The sequence below is a fragment of the Coffea eugenioides genome, chromosome 10 (genome assembly GCF_003713205.1).
Source record: "Coffea eugenioides isolate CCC68of chromosome 10, Ceug_1.0, whole genome shotgun sequence".
NCBI classification, from domain to species: Eukaryota; Viridiplantae; Streptophyta; class Magnoliopsida; order Gentianales; family Rubiaceae; genus Coffea; species Coffea eugenioides.
The window spans coordinates 36,176,448-36,199,514 of record NC_040044.1 but is presented as its reverse complement, the minus strand read 5'-3'; the positions used below and the strand labels follow the sequence as shown (position 1 = coordinate 36,199,514).

Below are 23,067 nucleotides of genomic sequence, written 5' to 3'. Positions count from 1 at the left end.
ATAGTTGTCACTTCACTTACATGCTTCATGCATGCTTTGTAATTTTATTACTTGTCATAGAATCCTCTACCGACTACGATAATTCAACGTTGACTACCCCTATTTATCTATCCTGTAGCAGCGCTTTTAACTTTTTTTTTTCTCATTTAATGCCTTTGTACGACTTGCGATCGATCAGACACTTCTGACTTCTAGGCACATTTTGAGGATTAAGAAAGAATATTATACTCAAATAAAGCTGCTACCCCTAAACCCTTTTTTAATCATTACATTGTCAACTCCACAAGTATTTATATAATATGTGATCAGGGTTTTGTCTAAAAATTAAAATTCATTGCTAAAATGTATCATACATTAGAGGTAGAATGACCTGTAATTCAAACCTCCCTGTTTAACATACACTTGGCGAACCTTGGACCCTTGATCTGATTCTGATTGTCCGAGTATAATGATACAAAATTAATGTGGACAGGTAGTATTTACCGTCCGATGGAAAACATCTATTCAGATATTAATTCGATTTGTCATGTAAATGTACAGATTTGTAGTATGCTAGCAAATTGTCAGATATGCGAGCAAAACCAATAGTTCAATGTACAAGGAAGCCAAAGGGAAACTCAGATGAAGAGAGATATGTTCGGCATATTTTGTCATGCATTTAATGGTGAAGTTGAACTTGTATAGCATTGGTTAGTAGCAAAACCAGTTTATCATTTAAAATCCATTACTAGAATCTAAATCTAGAATCAGTTAAAGGGCCATTCATTTGAATATATCCTCAGACTTGGACCGGCACAAATTTCATGTTGAGGTGGGATTCGACTTCTCGACCTTAGCAAACATGTATTTGTGGTTCAATTATAGATTTACTTTCTTCTTGAAATCGTTGTATTCTCCCTCCTTGTCCAACGATCAAATGAATACTGAACCAGTGAACCCTGATCAAAATCGTCTAGCAGCCTCATATGTCACACAAACTTGGAAGGGTCGAAAGCATCTGTCGGTTCTTTCTTAAACTAACAAATTAGCAGCTAATTGTTTTTCTACACGCCCTCAAGACTATCTTGTGGTATGCTGTGTTGACCTTGAATTTCAACTTTGAGGAGAATTTCTTGGGTTGATTTTTTGTTGTTCAAAGTAATAGTTCGATTTTGCATATTAAATTTGGCCATCAGCTAGCCGATATTTGACTAAGGAACAAAACAAAGTTCCAAAAGCGACATTGAGATCTGGTATTCTTTTAATTAAAAGAAACTGAAAAATCAATGAACTCTAATCAGGATTAACGTCTGATGGCGGCTTTTTTTATTTTCATTATATTCCTCAGATAGAATAATGGTTTTGAGATAAGAAAGCTTTGGTAAAAAAAATTTGTCCGGCTATGTATAGGTAATTGTCCACATGCATGGAGACAGATTCATGTTGATGCCTAATTGAAGCTCCGGCTGCTAAGAGAAAAAAAAAAAGCAGTATAAGAATCAAGATGATATTTTTTGTGTGATTATGGTGCAGTTGAAGCTTAATTTATAAATAGATGATTTGATTAACCGAACAAAGAAGAAAATAGTGCTCGCAAACCAGACTCCAAAAATTTAAAGGACAAAATTGGTATTTTATCTCATTATCCACTTTGTCTTTATTATCCCACAGCTCCTTTCAACTGTGTTTATCACAGTTTTTTCTTCATAAAAATTTAGAAATGCTCCACAAATATTTTTAATACCTTTCTTAATAAAACCTAAGAAAACAAATCAAAACCATGATCACAAAAAATCTCATGAAACTAATAAAGCTCCCCATAAATTTATTTAATCTAAACAAACCCATATTGAAGAGATTTTAACTTATCAATCAAAATTCAAAATGAATAGTAATGACAAGTTTGATAAATAAAAAATTTCTTTATTTACAAATCTTCTTCATATTTGCTTATATTTTTTTTTTGAAAATCTTCTTCATCTTTCCTCATCTTTTTCCCTAAAATCTCGAAAGAAAGAGGAGGAGGAGAAGGGGTGTTTAGGAAAGGGTTGGAAGTGGTACAAAGAGGGAAGGGGAGGGTAGAGTGGTGGAGGGATTTCTATAAACGGGATTGGAGAGAGGTGTATGCATGGTTGAGGAGGGACAAAAATGTATAAATTTTGGGTTTGTAAGGGACTAAAATGCTTTATTTAATTTATACGTGAGAGACAAAAAAATTAAAATTGGTAAAATGTGAGGGAGGATTGGAATCATTTTCCCTAGTATTAATAACTAATATGATTAAGGTGTGTTTGGTTCACTAGATTTTTTTTTTGTTACCTTCCTACCCCTCCTGCCACACCCTTCCCACCTCTGAATTTATAAGACCATTATTGCCTAATCCTCATGCTAACTAATTCATTGGTTAGATAAAACTTGAAAGGAACTTTTATTTGCAAACAATATTTCATATGTTTGTTTGTTTGATTGAAATCAGTGTCACACACACAAAGAGAAACATGCTTAGGCCGTAGAGGAATATAAATAAGGCATTTTCTGAATAGTATGGTCCAACTAAAAGGTAACAAGCTAGCTTTTTTACTACAAACCTGTAACGTTTTCCTATATCTTTTCCTAGTGATATTCTTATCCTTGCTCTAGCTCAACTTTCACCCCCATTATATTTAACGATTCTCACTTTGCACCCTAAATTTTTGCTTCAAACCCTTTAACATTACCAAAGTAAACGTTAAAAGTTTTTTTTTTTTTTTACCTACCCCAAAAAAGTAAACTTTAATAGTGAAATGTGAGAATTAGTGTAAACTTAAAAGGTGCAAAATGGAACTAGTCCTATTCCATGGCATGGGGTATTCTTTTGATGCAAAAAATGATAAGCTAATATAGATCACGAATGCTTGTGGTTGTTCCAAGTTGATCTTCCAAATATGAGACTTTCTTTGAAAACTTCAACCTTCTTAATTACCTCTAGTTCTATTTCAATTAGGGCAACAAATGTTAATTAACTACATAAACTACATCCTAAATCAGATCTCCTAATAAGATAGTATCTCAAATCTCAGTCAAATTTTATTATCTTTTACGTAAATAAACAATTCAAATTATTTATCAATCAAGTTATGATTATATTTAAGTGGTCCCTAACCCTAATTATAAAAAAGTCATAGAAGTTCGTTTTACATGACATAGAAGCAAGGCTTTGTGTCAAATATGACAAGATTCATCAGTCCCTGGTTTCTTTTTTTTTTTTCTTTTTTTTTTTTTTTTTTTTTTTTGATTAAAGAGGACAGCCCTCATCGTTATTATTCAAACAGAATCATAAAAGTTACAAGATTTGCAGCATGGCCATGAACAAAAGACTTGACCTATCCTCCCCTTTTCCCCCCATTTTGCTGAACGAGTACATGGAAACATCACTAAACACAAGCACGCCGGCGCTCAAGAAGCACGGAAGTTAGGATAGCCAAGCCTATCCAACCTAAGGTCTCCTCGAACCAAACGCGGCAATTGCGCAAACGAGTTATAGATAACAGTAGAGCGGGTATCTGTCCCAATCTTAGAAAGCCGATCTGCTGGCACATTCGCTTGGCGATAACAGTGGGAGACAGCTTGAAAAGCATTCCGAAAGGCAAGCAACTCGTCCAGCTCTCGTTGCAAGGCCCATGGGCATCTACCAACCCCTGTGACCATTTGGACTAAAAGAATGGAATCAGACTCCAGGTGCAAGCAACAAAAGCCTTGCGTGACACACAACTTAACCCCAAATAACAAGGCCTTCAATTCTGAATGTAGGCTCGTCGTCTCTCCCCAATAACCCGCAAAACCAAGTCTGAAAAAACCTGCACTATCTCGCAAAATCCCACCACCTCCACTCCTCCCCGGATTCCCTAAGGAGCACCCATCAGTGTTCAGTTTTAGGAGGGTAGAAGCCGGAGGCAGCCACCTGACTAAAGTGACCCTCATTTCCTTCTTCCACCCCATCAGCGAAATGTGTAGTCGATGCCACGAATAACGTCCCACCCCCATATCCTTAAAGTGCATCTGAAGAATATCACAGAGATCCGAAAGAATAAAGCCATGTACCTGTATCGCTGACAACACCTTTCCTTCCCACACCGCCACATTTCTAGCCTTCCAGAGATGCCAACAAATAAGCGAAGGCAATATCTGATACAACAATTTCATCAACTTGTTCTTAGCCGGGCGCATCCACCATTGAATGACTGCATGTTTTACCGTTGAGACATGTGCAAAGTCTCCTGCCTCTACCTGAAAAGAATTCCATACCCACCGTGGGACATCTCCAACACACAAGACATGATCAACTGACTCCACCGCTGGGTTGACACAGCAAGAACACCGAGATGGACCGCAGACACCCCGCCTCTGCAGCGATTCCATCACAGGCAGGCGGCCCGATAACATCCTAATCATAAAAAAAGAGATTTTTACAGGCAAAGCTGACAACCAAATATTAGAGGAGAAGATAGAAATGTTGGATTCACTACAAGAAATTTGACCTTTTGTGACAATAAAAAGTCATCACTAAAAATCAAAAAGTCGTCATTATATGAATATAGTGACGACTTTTTCCATTGTCACCTAGGTTGTCACTAATTCTATGTCACAAATAAGTATGTGTGACAACCCTTTTAAAGTTGTCACTAAATCTTATTATTTAATGATGAGGACTAAGTCGTCACTAACGGTTATCATTCTGTGACGAATTTTCTTGTTACTGTTTCACTTATTTTTTTGTCATAAAACATAGCAAAAGTCGTCACAAATTTGAACTCTACAGTGACGACTTGAACTTGTTACTGTCATTCCTAGTATTCAGTGACAAGAATAGTCGTCACTTAGCAAACTTACAATTTTGTCTAGAAGTGCTACAATTGTTCATTACAAATATAACATTATCACGGTATTTCCAACAATTATAGCAAAAAATTAAATTTGGCTAAGAGTGACAACTTTGAAGGTTGTCACTGAGTTTTGTCTTAAAGAGTTGAAATTGGCCATTACAAATATAGTATTTTCCTGACATTTTCAACAATTATAGCAGAACATTCAATTTGACAAAAGACAAAATCAACGTAGAATATATGCCACAAATTCATATATTTGGCCATAACACATCTACAAATTAATCAAAACAAAAGTGAACCACAAATGTTGGGTCCCAAATCCCACAAAATCAGTTCTAGTAATAACCATACATATCCTTCCTAAAAGATAAACTAGTCAATAACTGAGTACCTGTGAGAAGAGAGAGGTAGAAAAGAACAGATGAATCGAACCTAGTTTGTGATTTGATAAAATTGGACACTAGTATCTGCAGGATATAGCTAATAGGTTCAACAAGAAGATATGGTCCGGGCAGTCTGGCCAGCTACAATGTACAGACAGTAATCTTCAACACTTCATCGTTTTTCCTCATCTTTTACTGCTCCTCCTATTTCTGTCACTTCGTGTAGATTGTTTTGTTGGGGTAAGTTTTCTGAATGAAGCATGCAAAACCAAGACTGCAATCATATTAAGGAGGGGATCAGATTTTGGAGTCCCTACAAAGTTCTGTTTCATAAAAGGAAAAAGCAATTTGAATATAAAAATCACTAAGCAAAAGAACTAATGCCTTACCTACATAACTTACACTAAGAGCGCATAGGAGGGTTACTTGAACATTGGAAAAGAATAGAATAACTGTAGTTGCTGCAAAAGTCAATGGAACGTTAACATTTTGAAGGCACAGTTAAGTTGATAAGCATTCAAGAGAGTTAGTAGTTACATGAATGTAAAATTGCTAAGAATCATCAACTAGAGCAAATGTGACCTGAAATACTAAGAGCCTTGAAACATGACAAACTGGGAAATGATCTATACCATGTATAACAGCGCAAGTCTTTCGTCAAAATTAGTTAATCAACTCAGTAATTCCACGAAACAACTTTCTTAGGAATAGGATAATTATCATCAGCCCACTGACTAATGAGAGATGAAAAGAGTTAAGGTTTGGCATCCACTAAAAAGGCTTCAAAATATTCTGGAAGAAGAATAATCCAAAGAGCTAGAAAGCTAAAAAAATTAAGAAGGCATACTTTGACTTGGAGTGAGAACCTAAGAATGACATGCTCTAAGGAGGCATCATGAACTCACCGAACTTCATTAGGAAAAGAACGGTTTCCAAACCAATCAATTCTGCTTAATTAGTCACGAGCATTTCAATACATATTCCTCAAGTGCCAAACATTAGTCAATTATACGTTCCAGCATGGATGACATTATTATGAGTTGTCCATCTACATTTATCCAAAACTAAATGCTCAAGCCTATAGCAATTCGAAAATAGGTGCTGATTTGAAGGATTATCTGGAAAAGTTATGCACTCAAGATGTAAGGTCTTCAAACTGGAAAAACAGATAATTAGATGGAAGATTGGAACATTATAGCCTAGCTTCAGTTTGAAAGAAATGAGAGATTCAAGAGAACATGCAGAACTTAGAAAGTTGAATGGGCCATCAAATTCCGAAAAACTAAGATTACGCTCTCTAACATTGCACAGGAATGAATGAAGAAGCAATGGATCATGTAAGTCACGACAAGAAATTGACAGTTTATCAATATATGTTTCTCGATGAATCACTCTGTTCAAAAGGTTCACAAACAGCATCCTGTCTCCTTGAGAATGTTCATCAAACACATAATGAGAAATAGAAAGCCACAGTCCTTTCCATCTTTTTGACAGGACACTTGTTCTCATGGCATCTTTTGTAGGAACTAGTGATAGAATGCAACCAAGAACAGCATCAGGCAAGCTGCTAATCATATCACTACTATCACTACTATTAGCAATATGCAGTTGTTTGGGACTGGTGGAGCCTCTACTGCTGGCCAGCTTCAAATTTGGGTCCATCACAACTAACTTCTTATCAAATAACTGTTACCATTAAATTCTACGTATTGTCTGAGAACAGATACTATTCACTATCCAAGAGGAGGAGAAATTCAATGAGAAACAAATCTAATGCAAGAGCATAAAAATATCCCATCATTCAATACTAACATTTCTATCCATCAATTACAGAATAATCAGAGTGAGATTACAAATATAAGTTACTTCTTTAGCTCAATACAAGTAATACATGTTCTTTGAAGATTCAAATATTTTATGTTTCTCATTAGTATCAAGACACGTAGTTTAATAGCAGTGTGTTATATAAAGTAGTATGTTATATAAAGGAGAAACAAAGAAAAGCCTACAATGATTAGCCAAAAAATGAACTTCTAGTTCAGCTTGTCTCAACTATGGATATTGGGTGGTTCTTTTAGTGAAGATCTTAACAGCATTGAAGTGACGATCTTAATACATTCAAGTAAGTAAACCAAAGAAAGCAGAACATTCATTAGTCCATACCAAAAATACCATTCCTATAATTGCATTAACATGACTACAAGCAACTCACCAGGGCAAATTATAATCTAAGTACACAAGAGAAAGCATATTACTAGAAAACTTATCTGATTATTCTCATAATCAGATTGAAGAATTCAAAAAGTCACATATGATATCTAGAAATTAACCACTCAATATTTATAGATTAGCGCTTCAATATACAAATGCAAGGAATTCATAGAGAATCTAGGATGCCAAGAATGAGCAAATTATCTCTGCCTTATGACAAGAATAAAAAATCCTTACTTTGCAATCTCCTGCTTATCCTTTTTTTTTTTTATCAGTAACAAGAAGCACCAGCGTATAATCCATTAAACCCAGAAAAAAGGTGCCACCACATGTTTTTAAGAAATTCCTTAGATTGATTTGAAGACCTAGAGCAACCAAAACTATAGATAAGTCTCAATCAACTACGTATCTCAACATGCATAACTTTCAACTGCAACATCTGAGAGCCTAAATTGCAAATAACATAATTTAGCAAAACATGAATCAAAGAGAAGCTTGAACTTGGTGGTGCTGAACCATACCTCCAGATCCACGGCCAAAGCCAGGCCTTCCACCAGAACCCCTGAAAGCAGGCTGGTAATCTGCAGGAGCTCCACCTTTCTCACCACCAAACTCACCAGGAGGTCCACAGGACCAGCACGAGACCCCTCCCTGTCACCAAATCTGGGCCTATCCCCATCAAACCTTGGTGGTCCGCGAGCGTGGTCACCAGGAGGTCCACCCATAGGACGATCGAGGAGCTTGGTGGACTTCTTAAGAGTAGCAGGAACAATTTCAGAGGGAAGATTGAGGTAAGTCCTCAGGAACTCGATGCCGTCGTTCGTAAGATACCAGTAGTAATGCATCCAAGCGAAGGTTTTCCGGACGTTCTCCTTGGACTTGAAGCTCTGCATCAGCTTAAATCACCTGCAAGTTTGGGACATCGATCTCGGGATACTTCACCAAATTAAAATCTTTCTTCGCTATTATCCAACGACCATTGAGTTCCAAGAGACAACATCTCTCCTGGGCATCTCGTCCCCACATTTCCCATACATGGCTATTAGACCATTCCCGACATATAAATTTCCATCAAGATTCATTTTCAAGACTTGGGTATGAACTTGCAAGCCAACCCACAGATCCATAGAGGCAGAGCAAGCTTTTAGAATGCAGGGGAATGTATAATAATCAGGGTTCGTGTTACTCGAATTCATGCTCTTAAACATGAAGAAAGCATCATGATAAAGATGGTTGTTGACGTAGCTTCTAATCATAACATTAAAAATCACGACATTTCTCTCGGGAATTCTATCGAATATCTGGCGGGTAATACTGGTTTGGCCACGAGCAGCATAGGCTCGCATCAACTTGATGCCAAAGGAAATGCAGGAGTTGAGGTTCAGATGTAAGATGATCCTGCAGTGGATTTTTTTCAAGGTTCTAATATCTGGCCATTTGTCTAAGACTTGACTGTAAGAAGCGGCCTCCGAAGGGACCGTGGCAGTGGGCAGGAGTAGTGCTTTTGACAGGCAGTTGAAAACTGGCAGAAAACATGAAGGGGAATTCCAATGGATTTTATGAATTAAAGCGTGCATCGGTGCATGGATGCAAATTACTTCCTCCTAGGAAGAAGTACGATTACGGCCATCTATTTGCAATTGCCAGGATGAATATTGTGTTGTAAAAAGGGCAAATATTATTGAATGCAATTTGATGGTTGAAACTAGGAATAAAGGTAAAGCAAAGGAATAGTAAATTAATACTCCAGTAATTAACAGCAGATAAAGTCCCGTGTTGACGAAATAGAACACGGGTACTTGGAATAGGTACTTGGAGATCTCTCTCCTGTTCTTCTCTGGAATTATCATGGCTGTTGTTGAGAATTGGGAAGATGGAGGAGAAGGAGCACGACGACGACGGAGAGAGAGGCAGAGAGATAACAAAATGAACACTAGGCGGCCTTCGGTGACCCGATTGTGTAGCAGCTTCTCCTCCTGATTAGGGATTTTTGCTGCACCGATCTAGGGATTTTTGCTATCTGCAACTCCACAAAATCTACACAAATCTTTTGGGTAGCTCAAATTAGGGATGAAAATGGTGGCCCAAAGTGATTTTTTGGATAATTTCAACAAGATGGCAGTGGAGAGAAGAAGAAGATGATAGTGTCCAAAACTGGCAAGAAGAGGGAAAGAAAATTTTGTCTGAAACTTTTGCTAAGTGTTGTGAGTGTTTTTATCAAACAACAAAGCCAAAACTATGTCGTTTCTGCTTCTTTTGTTCACTCACATGTACTTCTTCAATTTTCAGCTTCCCGCTTCCATTTTAGCTAAGACCAAAAAATAACACTTTCATCCTCTTTTGTACGGCTAATTGATCAAATTATTGTTCGAAAAAAAATTGCAACAATAAGGTTATTATTTTGAGCTTTTTTACTTCACAAGTTGCATCTGGAACTTTATTTTTTACATTAAAACTTTGAAAATTTAGTGTTTTTGGATAATTTTTGGAAAATTTAGTGTTTCTGGGATTAATTTAGTGTTTTTGAAAATTAGTGTTTTTGGAATATTTAGTGTCTTATTATGTTTATGATTCAAAAAAATCTTTTAATGCAAATATTTTTGGTATTAATTTAATAATTTTATTAATTATGTACGAAATTGTGGTCTGACAAGACCTAACAATCTGTTTAGTTGATCAATTAACCAAAATAGTTTGCTAATACATGCATGAAACAGTAAATGTATTTGGTACAAATACCGATTTATAAACCATAAATAATGTAACTATTGTAACTAATAATAAACTCCAACCATGCTATTGTCAAGATTTTACTTAATTTCATGTTGAATTTTATTGTTCTTTGCCATTATTTTTACACTATGCTAGTCAATAATTTTTCATGTGTTGTCAAGACAATAGATAGGGAATCCATGATATTTTTTAACCTTAGCTAAGTTCGGTACAAGTTATTAACTAAGGTTGGAACAATTTTAAAAATATGTATATATATTTTATTACAATATCTTTCTCATTTTGCTAATGAAAAACATCAAGTAAAATGTAAAGGATAGGGTGCCATAATAGAATTAATGAAATCAGTTTATCACATACGAGGCTAAATTGTAAAAGATAAGGTGTCATGATAGAGTTAATGGAATCAATTTATTACATATGGGGCTAAAATGTAAAATTTAGGGTGTCATAATAAGATTAATAAAATTTATTTATCACATATAAGCCACATTGAAAAAATTAGGGTGGCATAGTAGAAATAATGAAAGTGAGTTAGGAAAAAACACTTTAAAAATATGTTTATGATTCTAAAAAAGATATTTTAATGCAAATATTTTTGTATCAATTTAATAATTTTATCAATTATGCACGAATTGTGGTCTGACAAGACCAAACAATCTGTTTAGTTGATCAAATAACCAAAATGGTTTACTAATACATGCATGAAACACTAAATCTATTTGATACATGTACTGATTCATAAACCATAAACAATTTGATTATTGTAAATTGTAATACATAACAAACTCCAGTCATGGAATTATCAAGATTTTTACTTAATTTCATATTAAATTTTATTATTCTGTTCCATTATTTTCACACTATGTGAATCAGTAATTTCCCATATGTTGTCAAGAGAACTAAATAAAGAATTCTTTATGTTTTTTAACTTTATAACAAGGTATTAGCTATGTTTGGAATAATTGAAAAATAGGTAAACATTGTTTTTTACAATATATTGCTCATTTTGCTAATGATAAACACAACTTAAAGTGTAAAAGCATAGGGTGGCATAATAAAATTAATAAAAATTTTCTTTATCACATACGAGACTAAATTACAAAAGATAAGGTGTCATGGTAGAGTTAATGAGATTAGTTTACCAAATACGGGGCTAAAATGTAAAAGTTCGAGTGTCATAATATAATTAATTAAATTTACTTGCAGCGTATGGGCCATATAGAAAAAATTAAGGTGGTATATGGGGTTAAAATATAAAAGTTAGGGTGTCATAGTAGAATTAATAAAATTTGTTTACAACACATGGGTCATATTGAAAAAATTAAGGTGGTATATAGGGTCAAAATGTAAAAGTTAGGGTGTCATAGTTGAATTAATAAAATTTATTTACAACACATAGGCCATATTCAAAAAATTAAGATGGTATATGGGGTTAAAATGTAAAAGTTAGGGTGTCATAGCAAAATTAATAAAATTTATTTACAACACATGGGCCATATTAAAAAAATTAAGGTGGTATATGGGGTCAAAATATAAAAGTTAGGGTGTCATGGTAGAATTAATAAAACTTATTTACAACATATGGGCCATATTGAAAATATTAGGGTGACATAGTAGAATTAGCGAAAGTGAGATGGGAATAAATGATTTAGACAGTGACGACTAGTTGTTGTCACTAATTTAGAACTGGCAACCATATTGTGACGATATTTTAAGTTGTCACTGTAGGACAAGTTTCAGTGACAACATGTTTTCTAGTCGTCACAACGGTGATCTCCCACCACACTGGATAGTTGCGTGCCATCCATATTGTGACGACTTATCTCGTGTTGTCACTGTTGACGGGTGAACCCACGATCAAGTATGACGATATTAAAAGTCGTCACTAAAGTTTTCAATTGTGACAACTTTCTCTCTTGTCGCAAAGAATGTTGTCATAAAAGGCCAAATTTCTTGTAGTGATTCCTGTCGGACCAAATTATATGCAGATGAGAAGGAAAAGGAACCAGTTGTCTCCAAGTCCCACACCATCCTATCTAGGGTTGTAGAAAAAATATCAGGAGGGCGTATTTGCATAATCGTAGAAACAATGCTATCAGGTAGCCATTGATGAAGCATCGAAACGTTCCAGCTCCCATTCAACACGAAGTCCGCTACGGCGTGATCACCAAAATTCTCAACCTGTTGACACAACGACCCTTCACCCATCCAATTCTCATGCCAAAAGTCGACCATTCCATTCTGCAACACCCACCGGATATGGGAATCTGCCAGAGCCTGGCACCTGACTAGCCTCCTCCAGGTGGGAGATTGAAAGCGCTGAAGTTCCGCTTCACACACATGACCGCCTTGGAGGTATTTATCGTGCATAAATTTCGCCCAGAGGGATAAACATTGCCTGAAGGACCACCATAGCTTCACTGAAAATGTCTCCAACACATCCGCCAGGGACCGAACACCAATCCCCCCTTCATCAAGCGGTTTGCACATAGTCTCCCATCTAATCCAATGGTAGCGATTACCCCCCACAGACCTTCCCCAAAGGAAATTTGCAAAAACCTTCTCGAGGGTATGAAGCACACCCTTTGGAGGATCCGTGACAGCAAGGATGTGCAGAGGCAACGACGACAAAACACTCCTGATTAAAACCAAACGCCCACCAGGCGACAATAACTTTTCCTTCCACGATAGAACCCGCTTTGCAACTGAGGAGCAGATGTCCAAGAAGTAGCTACATCTCCGTCTTCCGGAATAGAGAGTGCATCCAAGATACTTAAGTGGGAGGGACTTGGCCTGAAAACCAGAAACTTGTGACACCACTCGTCGACGAGCAGGGCTCAACTTATCATGAGTAACAAAGCAACTCTTCAGACAATTTACCTGCTGCCCAGACGTACTACAATACAACCCCAAAACCCTCATAACATGCCGCAAAGTACTCTTAATCCCGCTACAAAAAATAATTACGTCATCTGCAAAAGCTAGATGTGTAATGACAGGACATGTGGAAGGAATCTTAAACGGCAGGAATCCACGCTGGCCAACCAAAGAGTTAAGCAACCTAGACAGGACCTCTGCCCCAATAACAAAAAGAGCCGGTGAAATGGGGTCACCTTGTCGGAGCCCCCTAGTAGATTGGAAAAAGCCACAAGGAGAGCCGTTGACCAGAACCGAAAACCAAACATTGGAGATTAATCGCCAAATCATATCAATCCACCTCTCCGTGAAACCAAATCGACGCAGTACTTGTAACAAGAAAACCCATGAAATGCGGTCGTAAGCCTTGGCCATGTCCAACTTTAACACCACATTCCCTCCCCTATTAGAGCGACGAATACCAGATATAAGCTCCTGAGCCAACAGAAAATTATCAGAGATATGCCTACCTTTCACAAAGCCACTCTGCTGAGGGGAAATAATCTTCGGCAAGATCCATGCTAATCTGTCCGACAAGACCTTGGATATCACCTTATTGATAAAGTTACACAAGCTAATCGGACGGAATTGGGTAAAATCCTGCGGAGACTGGACCTTCGGAACCAGCACTATTGAAGTGGAAGATATACTCCTAGGCAGCACCTCTCCACAGAAGAAACTTACCACAGCCGCATGGACATCCTCTGCCACAATGTCCCATGCACACGTAAAAAACCTACCCGAGAACCCATCCGGCCCAGCCGCACTCCCACCATCCATTGCAAAAATCACTAACTTAACTTCTTCCTTAGAAGGGATCTCGTCTAGCATGTCATTATCCTGGTCCGTCAGCAATTTCGGTATAACGTCAAGAGCATTAAAGGATGCACTAGGGGACTCTGCCGTAAATAACCGTTTAAAAAAGGATTCGGCTTCACTCTCAATGGCATCCGCAGACTCCAGCCAATCCCCAGTGGATGATTTAATCCGATGGATTACCGACCGTTGGTGGCGCTCTGCCACCACTGCATGGAAATATCTCGAATTTCGATCTCCATCCTTCAACCATTTGACCCTTGATTTTTGTTGCCAAAACATATGCTCCACCCCTTGCGACCGCCGAAGATGAGCCCGAGCCTTCTGTAATGCTACAAGCTTGTCTTCCGATGGATCAGTGTCATAGCTCAACTCAGCGTTGAGGGCCATGTCCTCTGCCACCCGTACCGAGCCAAAGATATCTCCGAAAACCTCCCGAGACCAGGCACGTAACGCCATCTTGACACTTCGAAGCTTAGCAGCAAGGACCATTAACGGAGGCCCCGAGAAAGCCACGTTCCAGTTGCATCGGACCACATCCAAAAACCCAGGCTTAGATGCCCAAAAATTTAAGAAACGGAATGGCCTCGGCTTGTTGTCTAGTTTTGTCGTAGCCGATAATAATAATGGCGCATGATCCGAAGGATCCCTAGATAAATGGCGAATGCTAAAATCCAGAGCGAAATTAGAAGCAACTTGATTCATTAGCAACCTATCTAATCGCTTCCAGATACGCGCCCGACCATGCCTGTTATTGCACCATGTGAAGCAAGAGCCCGAGTACCCCACATCAAAAACCCCTGCCTGAGACATAAAATCTAAAAAATCCCAACCCTCTGCTGGTCTAAAAGGCAACCCTCCCCTTTTCTCCTCCGCCGACACGATGACGTTGAAATCCCCCACAATCAACCAAGGGGATTGATCCGGGTTGTCCACTAGGAGACTAGACCACAATTCTAGCCGTTCAGTGTCTGTGCACTTTGCATGAGTAACTGAGAAGGTAATAGGTCTCTCAAATAACAAAGAGCTAAGATATAGAGACATGTGTTGACTCGATTCTCCAACCAAGCTACACAAGATAGAGGATTTGTAAAGAACCCAAATATCCCCCCTACTATTACAGATGGCTTGATCCATGTGAAGACGCATCCTAATCGAATGAATATCCACTGCTTGGACTTTCGGTTCACAGATAGCAACCAATTGAATCTCATGAAGATTAACTAAAAATCTCAATCTACGAAAATTTGGGGCACGGGACACACCCATGATATTCCAGAAAAGGAACTTAATCATTGATTTACAGCAGAGAAAGAGTTCGAGGTTGCCTTAGCTTTCGATCGCAGCGACCTATTCGACGAAATTTGAGGTAGCTTTCCTCTCTTCTTGCCATACTTAACCAACTGGAATTCTTCCCCATGCTGGAGCTTGTCACTAACCTGTTGAATAATTGGGTCAAGGTTAAAAATATCTACAACCCCAGAGGAGCCCATGCGCTCCTGTGTCTTCCCACCATAGAATCTATCGCCATCGTCAGCCTCCCCCTCTGATAGGGATGCAAACCCACCATCCAATAATCCCTCCTCAACAAGGTTCTCCTGTTTATCCACATCACCAGCAGACTGCTCCAAAACCTCTTGGTGTGTAGAATCCTTTCCTCCTCGCAAATCAACATAGAGATTCTCCGAAACAGAAATGTCGGCCATCAGTTCATGATCAGCATTGTCATTGTCAGCTAGCAAGTGATGTTCACCCCTCACATTGTTGTGGGTCAGATTATCTTTACAGTTTGAACCATTGCCGGTCAAATGTTCTGGTTCGGTGTTAAGAGGATTTTCAATGGGAAAATGGGACCCTTCATTTTGATGACTGTCCACATGCGCTGGATCGGTGTTAAAAGGCTTCACAATGTGGGAATGGGACCCTTCAAGTTGAAGACCATGATGATTATCCAGTTGGAAGTCCATTTCTCTTTGTCCCCTATGCAATGTCGAACTCATCATGTTACTTATTTCTGTTTTTTCGTTAGCATCAGCGGTTTGGTTATTGGTTGCTTCAACCGCATGATCATCATGAATAGCACAATGTTGCAGAACATTTACTTCCCCTTCCTCCACTTGCACGGCAGACCCAGCAATAGTGGTTTTTGCTGCTAAGATATTTTTTCTTTTTTGAACCGTAGCAGTAGTTCGCACTTCATGAGAATCAGAAATATTTACTGCATTTTCGTTCCCAGTTGCAGCAGTTGCATTCGCAGCCGTATCTTTCGCAATATCAGCAGCCACTTCCGCCACCCTATCGTTTGCCATAGCAGCTGGATTAGTCTCAGGTTGATGATTAACCATTTGATTTCCATGTAATTGTAGATCTTGCTGCGTATTCATGGCCTGTTTAAATTTGAGCCGAGATTCATCCTTATTCAACTTCTTCTTGCACCCCTCATGATGATGTCCTAGCCTTGAGCAAAAAGAACAATATGGAGGGATATTCTCTGTGACAATACGTTGCCAGAAACCTGATTCACCTTCGACAGCAACCCACACCCTTGGCACAACAATTTTAGCTACATCTATCTCTACACATATCCTGGCTACACTAGGACGAGTCCCAGCAGCCGTGGCCGAATCTAAGAACAAAGGTCTTCCTACTGGAGAAAGAATTGAAAACAAAGAATGTTTATCAAAATAATGAATAGGTAGAGATGGAAGATTTACCCATACCGGTACTAGAGATGATTCTTTATGCACATGAAATTCCCTGGTCCATCGAAACACACGCATTGGATATTTGCCCAATTGCCAAGTTCCTCTCGACCAAACTCTGTTAAAGTCTACTTCAGCTGAGCATTTAATAAGGACATGCCTATAATCCAACAATCCAATGGAAACTTGATCTTTCAAGTTCAAAGAGGCAAAAAACTTTCGAATATCTTCCAAAGAAGGTCGTCCGTGAGAGAATTTGCCAACCAAAGTCCATCTGAATGGCGCCGCAAGTCTGTCCGCATCTACTCTGGAAAAAACAACCACAGCTTCACCCTTATAAACAGAAGCCTGTCGAAGTTGAATTGGAGATGTTGCCGGCTGTGAGAAGAGCTGAGAGAAAGATTTTTTTGTTGTAGGAGAAAATGCTTGCCCCTCAGCCGACGGCTGAAGGGCTGCCATGGATGAGAAAGAAATGATTTACTAGAGCAGATGAGAGAAAGGGTGGCGTAGAGAGAGAAAGAAATCACATAGTTTCAGTCCCTGGTTTCGAATATTGTCAAATGCAGAAGTACCATTTAGTGCTGCTGAAACTGCTGATTAGATAAAAGAAGAAAGGATCATTATATTCGAAAATCATAACTGATAATCAATCAGTCGCAAGAATCAGCAGCAAAATTGTAAGAGGATGTTGATTTGATCCTTTTTCTTTAAAAAAAAATAAAAAAAAAAGTTCAGAATTTGATATTATCAATTCATAACCTGCCAAGATCAAGCTTGCCCTAGTAGAAGTGACGCCGGGTAACGTTCATGCATGTTATCATATATGCATGAGGCAAAGGTAAAATAGCTCTATTTATTACAGACCCACATAGGATATTTAAAATAAAAAATATACAGCTAAAATGCTCACAAGACTCTGTACACATACTATTTCCATACGTATAATTTTTCAAATTTGTTTTTCAGGTGTATGAATGCTAATATAACCCGTTTCCATCACATTAACGAAAACATGCATGTACTAATAGGTTATGGTGTTTTTAAAAAGAAACATCTATATGTCAAGACAGAACAGAAAAAGACTCTTGTTTAGAATTCTGTAAGATAAAATCTTCCCTTTAAATTCACATTTACTGCTTTTCTTGCATATTCTTGATAAACCCGCGTTTATATATAGATGTACAAAGAATGACAGTTTTTAACATTTCCTATCTGTAATCCCTTGTATAAAAGTTGTGGTTGCAGATGCTAAGTTGGAATAACACTGCTGATATTTCCTATCTATATGTCGAAGGCTATTCCTTCCGTAACAGAAGGATCAAATTCCATTTCCTTCAATTCTAAGAGATAAGTTCGCACATGTTGCTGACTAATTGTGTTCCTCTGAAAGCATCCAGATATGAGAGCTGACAAAGGAAATGGTCTAGGGTGCATGTACATAGATTTCCTTTTTGGACGGACTGTCTTTTATTCTTCATCAATCAATTAATTTCATCAGAACGTGTATAACCTATACGTGTACAGCTTCAAGAAAAAGAAGAAGAATAGAAAAGAAATACAGTGGCAGACATGTCTAGCTATATATAGTTGCCTTGCTTTCTTTGGCTAATCAAAGAATCTGATGATTATGTGGTAGTTGTTTGAGCAAACAGAGATTGGCCATTTCTGTTTAATTGGTACGTTGACATTAGATAAAAAAAAAAATACATTATAGAGTCAACATCCAACTTAGAAAATGCATTAAAGAAGTCAAGCCTGTTTTTTAAGTATAACTATACATGCAGATTATAATATTGTATAGGCGTTGTATGTCAAAAGCCACATCAGTTCTGCTAATAATATTTTGATTTTGGTGATAGAAAAAGTAGAATTAAAGGATTCACAAACTGGATCCAAATCTTATTTGTGTTTACTTTTTTCCATTTTTTTTTTTGAATTTATGTTAAGGGCTTTGATCCTTCTTGTCAGAGAAAGACAAAGATCACTTGAAGATCCTGTAATTTGTTTGTACTTTTTGTCCATAATCGATTTAGACATAAGATTAAGGGACTGTAGAAAATCTTATAATCAAAATTAAAATAGACATAAAAAAAAAACTTCTAGACGGTTAGTTAATATTAATCCCAATTATATCTGAATTCATGTTTCAAAAGTACTCTTATAATAAGAAAATGCTTTTTTTTTTAAAATTTATTTCTGGTCCTTTTTTTTTTTCCAATAATAACTGATAAGGAACATGATTAGAATTGTTAATGAATATACAAAACAATTAACTTACACAAAGACCCAAGGGTCAATGCTTACGCCACTTCTAGATGTCCCATTAACATCCAAGGGTTCTCATTGAATTTGATTGTTTAGTTTTAATTCATGTTTTATTTGTCGTAGCACAAAAATAATTAAAAAACAAAAAACACCAAATTGAGTTTCTTTTAGGTACAGATTTAGAATAGGTTCTATTTGTTTGAATGTAAAAGTTTCTCAAAAAATGATTTTCCAAGCAATTTGGTGGTTGGTAAACGTTTTACAACGGTAAATTCTTTACAAACATTATTTAGTGTAAAACAATTTCTCGCCAATATTATTAAAACTTTTTTTTTTTAACAAAGATGCATGTATTATTAAGTTACTGTGAACGTGGGTCATCAATGTCGGTTGCACTAGAAATATATGTGGGATGATATATCTTAACCTTACATCTAAAATTTATGAATGATTGTGTCAGAAATTGCCTTTGCCAGAGGTGAGCAAGGGTGTCAAGTAGTACAAGAGGTAGGTAATACCAATAGAAAATTGGCTGGTTTCACGAGAAGCATTTAAAAACCTATTCAAGAATCTTTAAATAATTGAAAAAATAAAAACAAATATTTTCTTGGATAATAATTTGGATGCATTGAATATATTTTCAAGGGTAAAACGTTTTACATTGAACCAAACGGATCCTGAGAGTGGCATAGACCTCAGTCACACAAACAAAAACCAACTACAGGGAACAATATTGCATAACACAGAGCAGATGGAGAATTTATACAAAGTTGCCAGGGCCTCTATGCGAAAAAACTAAAGCAAAATGTCCATTGTACTGCTAAAAGCCAGTTCTCCTTAGTTTTCTCAACACCTCTTCATGAAGCAATGGCCACCAGAACATTATACAATGAACACTTGATATTTGTTTTGTTATTCACTTATGCAGCTAACTGTTATTTTAGATCACCTCAACAGGATCAATTTGCCTACACGCCCCACCCTTAATTTTTGGGAGAAATTTAGATTCATTTGGCCTGAGCCTCACATTCACTTGGCTTTAACAGCTTGGAATCTTGGTTCTTTTGGAAGAAACTTCTGCTGAACGTAAACGGACATGTAATCACCAAACACAAACTTAGGGTAGGCACCTTCTTGATTGTCTTTACCCTGAGCTTTTTCGATTAACTCAGGAGCAGGAGATATCGTTGCATTGAGTGATGGATTGTAAAATGAAGCAAGGGATCTTCTGTTTCCATCTTGGGTGGCCAAAACACGGTGCCAAACGCTCTTATATCGCCCGTTGCTCAGGACTTCGATTTGATCTCCAGTATTGATGACAATAGAATTGGGAAGAGGTTGAACATCGATCCATTCGCCATCTTTCAGGATTTGCAGGCCTCCAACTTTATCATCTTGGAAGAGCAAGATGACACCTCCAGCATCAGTGTGAGCTCGGAGGCCAATGACTTTTTCAGGATTTGGGCATGGTGGATAATGGCTGACCTTAGTGCCAAAAAATGCATTATCTTCTTCTCCACCGTTGAAAGCCTTTTTGATGTAACCTTTTGGTAAGCCCAGGTTTTCATCCATTATTTCCATGAGATTCTCTGCCAGTTTCTTAAGTTCTGCTCTATACTCCTCCATGGTTTCCCTGTGAATTCCATACATCAGAAGTCAGATATTCGAAACAAGATCGCCTCATTATTCTTCAAAATTTGTTTAACCAATCTGAAAATTGTTGTTCGAGTAAAAAGGTGATGACCAAGTGCTAAATAAAATGATCAGTCTATTTTCTTGAGGATTTATGAGTCATCATGGAAAAAGTTCATTCTAGATTTGATCAATTTATATAGCATTCATCTAAGAATTATCGGAGAAAAATGTCAACTTTGGTTGGTTTCATTTATTTAAAGAATCTCTCATGCTATGCTTACTTGAATTTGGCAGTCTTTGATGGCCATTCATTTTCATTGTTATCTGAGAGAAGGAAGACATCTTCCCAGTCCACATTCTCCAATCTGTCAGTGCTCTTCTTCTCCATCAGTTCATTCAGCAACTTTACTTTGGTTGAATTCTTGAAACCCTCTTCTCTTTCCAGCTTGAAGCACTCGGATGCGACCTTCTTCACCTTCTCAAGAAGCTCTTCAGAAATCCCATGATTCACCAACTATATATAGCCAACAGCACAGAAAAGAATGTAAAGATCTCCAAACAATTTGAAATATTTCAACCAAAAAAACAATGAACAATAATTTAAACAAAGTACCTGAAAGAATCCCCATTCTTCACATCCATTAGCAATCTGTGCCATAGTTTTGGCTCTTTCCTCTCCACTAAGCTTTGAGAAATCAATCACTGGAATTGCCATTGCAACAAAAAGTTCACAAACTTTGTGAGAAGCAAAAGACAGAAGTGACTCTTTTTTCTTTTTGCTTTTTGGCAAAATTAGAGTTGATACTTTTTGGTGATGAAGATGTTGGCTTAAGCTAGCTATTTATAACAATTTCCTCCAGCCATTTTGGATGCCAACACTTTCATACATTTTAGTCAATTATTACAACTTTATTATTTGTTGGCCGTTAAGAGTAAGGTAACGGACGGTGACACAATAATAACTTCAGAATAAAGAAATACGGTCAATGTTCATGAGGTATTGCTAGCCCACAACAGAAGCATTCTGCCTGAGGTGATGGCATTTTTATTCATTAATAATAATAATTGTTATTTGATTTCTTTTAATTGCATAATGATAGAGTTATGATGACACTTGGCAATATTGCAATGACAATGGAAGAAAAAAGGATCGATCTAAAATGAGAAACAAGAGCTAGGCACCAAAGTCTAAGAATATAGTATAGGGCTAATAACACCTGAACCATAAGGGTAGTCACACTTTGCCTCCATGAACTAAACATGATATTAGTTTGTCCCTTACCCTAGTAAATGTGAGGCCATAAAAACATCTGAAAATTTTTCCTCCAGCTTTGCTTAGCACTTTTCACACTTTGTTCCTCCCTTTAGCTCAAAAAAAATGTACACTTTGCTTTAATAATTAGCAATTCTATATAAAATATATTGAAGCATTAAGAAAGTTATAATATAATTTTAATATTTAAAACTAACATACTTTATGCTAAAATATTATTGATGAAAAGTATCATATATATAGTTCTTCAAAATAAAATTTCTATAACATTTTTTACGATGTAATTTTGCAAGTTTTTTTAAGATAGAATTAAAAAAATTTATGGTTAAAAATGGGCTATCAATAATTTCATATGCCATAATATCTTTTGAAATATTTAAAATTAACTTTTAAATTTTGAACCTCAAAGAATAAAAAAAAAAAAGTTATGCAGGAATTTAATAAAATTGATATTAACAAAACATGTTGACAAAACATTATAAAAAAAATTTAAAAGCACTTCTTAAAAGCTAAAAAGATCATGTTCAATATAAGTCTAAACATAAAAAATAACAATTGTGTGCTTTTACTTAATTAACCTAAAAGATATAAATATGTTTTTAAATTACGATATTTGCTCCAAGAGTAAGGAAGGGTATATGTATTTTGTTCATATCAAATTTATTAAATTTGTACATAACTCATTTTTTATTTTTCGAGATTAAAGATTTGAATATTTATTTTACACATTTCAAAAAATATTATGGCACATTAGATTATTTATAGTACATTTTTTACTATAGAAGTTTTTTATTCTATCTTGAAGAACTATATATATAGTGGTATTTTTCATCAATAATATTTTGGTGAAAAGTATGTTAGTTTTATGTATTATGACTATACTTTAAATATATAACTTTCTTATCGTTTCAATATATAATAGATAGAGTTGCTAATTATTAAAGCAAAGTGTAAATTTTTTTATTGAAGGGGGCAAAGTGTAAATAATATTTAGGGCAAAGTTGGAAGCAACATTTTCACGTCTTGAGTGCCTAACATTTACTAGAATAGGGGGGGGGGGGTAAAGTGTATTTTTTTGTTTAGGGGGGCAAAGTGTTATTAACCCTATGATATAAATTGTAGCTAAGACTTATGAATACCTATCCTATTGACAGAAATAGGAATGATTCTATACTTCTATCCACTTTGCTTAATTTTCATGTATCAACCATAAATTTCTTTGTGGAAAACATGAACAATTTAAGCATCATAGCCTCATATAAGAAAGGAGAGCAAAATACTTGGTC

The 23,067-nt window shown here is 36.6% G+C and overlaps 2 protein-coding genes and 1 pseudogene across 2 annotated transcripts; all 3 read right to left on the bottom strand.

Moving 5' to 3' along the window:
- Positions 1 to 5,050: 5,050 nt before the first annotated feature.
- LOC113749701 lies at positions 5,051 to 8,331 on the bottom strand (annotated as a pseudogene).
- A 72-nt stretch (positions 8,332 to 8,403) lies between these two features.
- LOC113750777 (putative pentatricopeptide repeat-containing protein At3g49142) lies at positions 8,404 to 9,015 on the bottom strand. The gene has a single exon (XM_027294720.1). The coding sequence runs from the start codon at positions 9,013 to 9,015 to the stop codon at positions 8,404 to 8,406; it is 612 nt and encodes a 203-aa protein (XP_027150521.1).
- Positions 9,016 to 19,902: 10,887 nt separating this feature from the next.
- LOC113750776 (1-aminocyclopropane-1-carboxylate oxidase 5-like) lies at positions 19,903 to 21,223 on the bottom strand. Its single transcript, XM_027294719.1, has 3 exons — positions 21,122 to 21,223; positions 20,790 to 21,022; positions 19,903 to 20,506 (listed from the first exon to the last, which is right to left on the bottom strand). The coding sequence occupies exons 1-3, from the start codon at positions 21,221 to 21,223 to the stop codon at positions 19,903 to 19,905; spliced, it is 939 nt and encodes a 312-aa protein (XP_027150520.1).
- Positions 21,224 to 23,067: the final 1,844 nt, after the last annotated feature.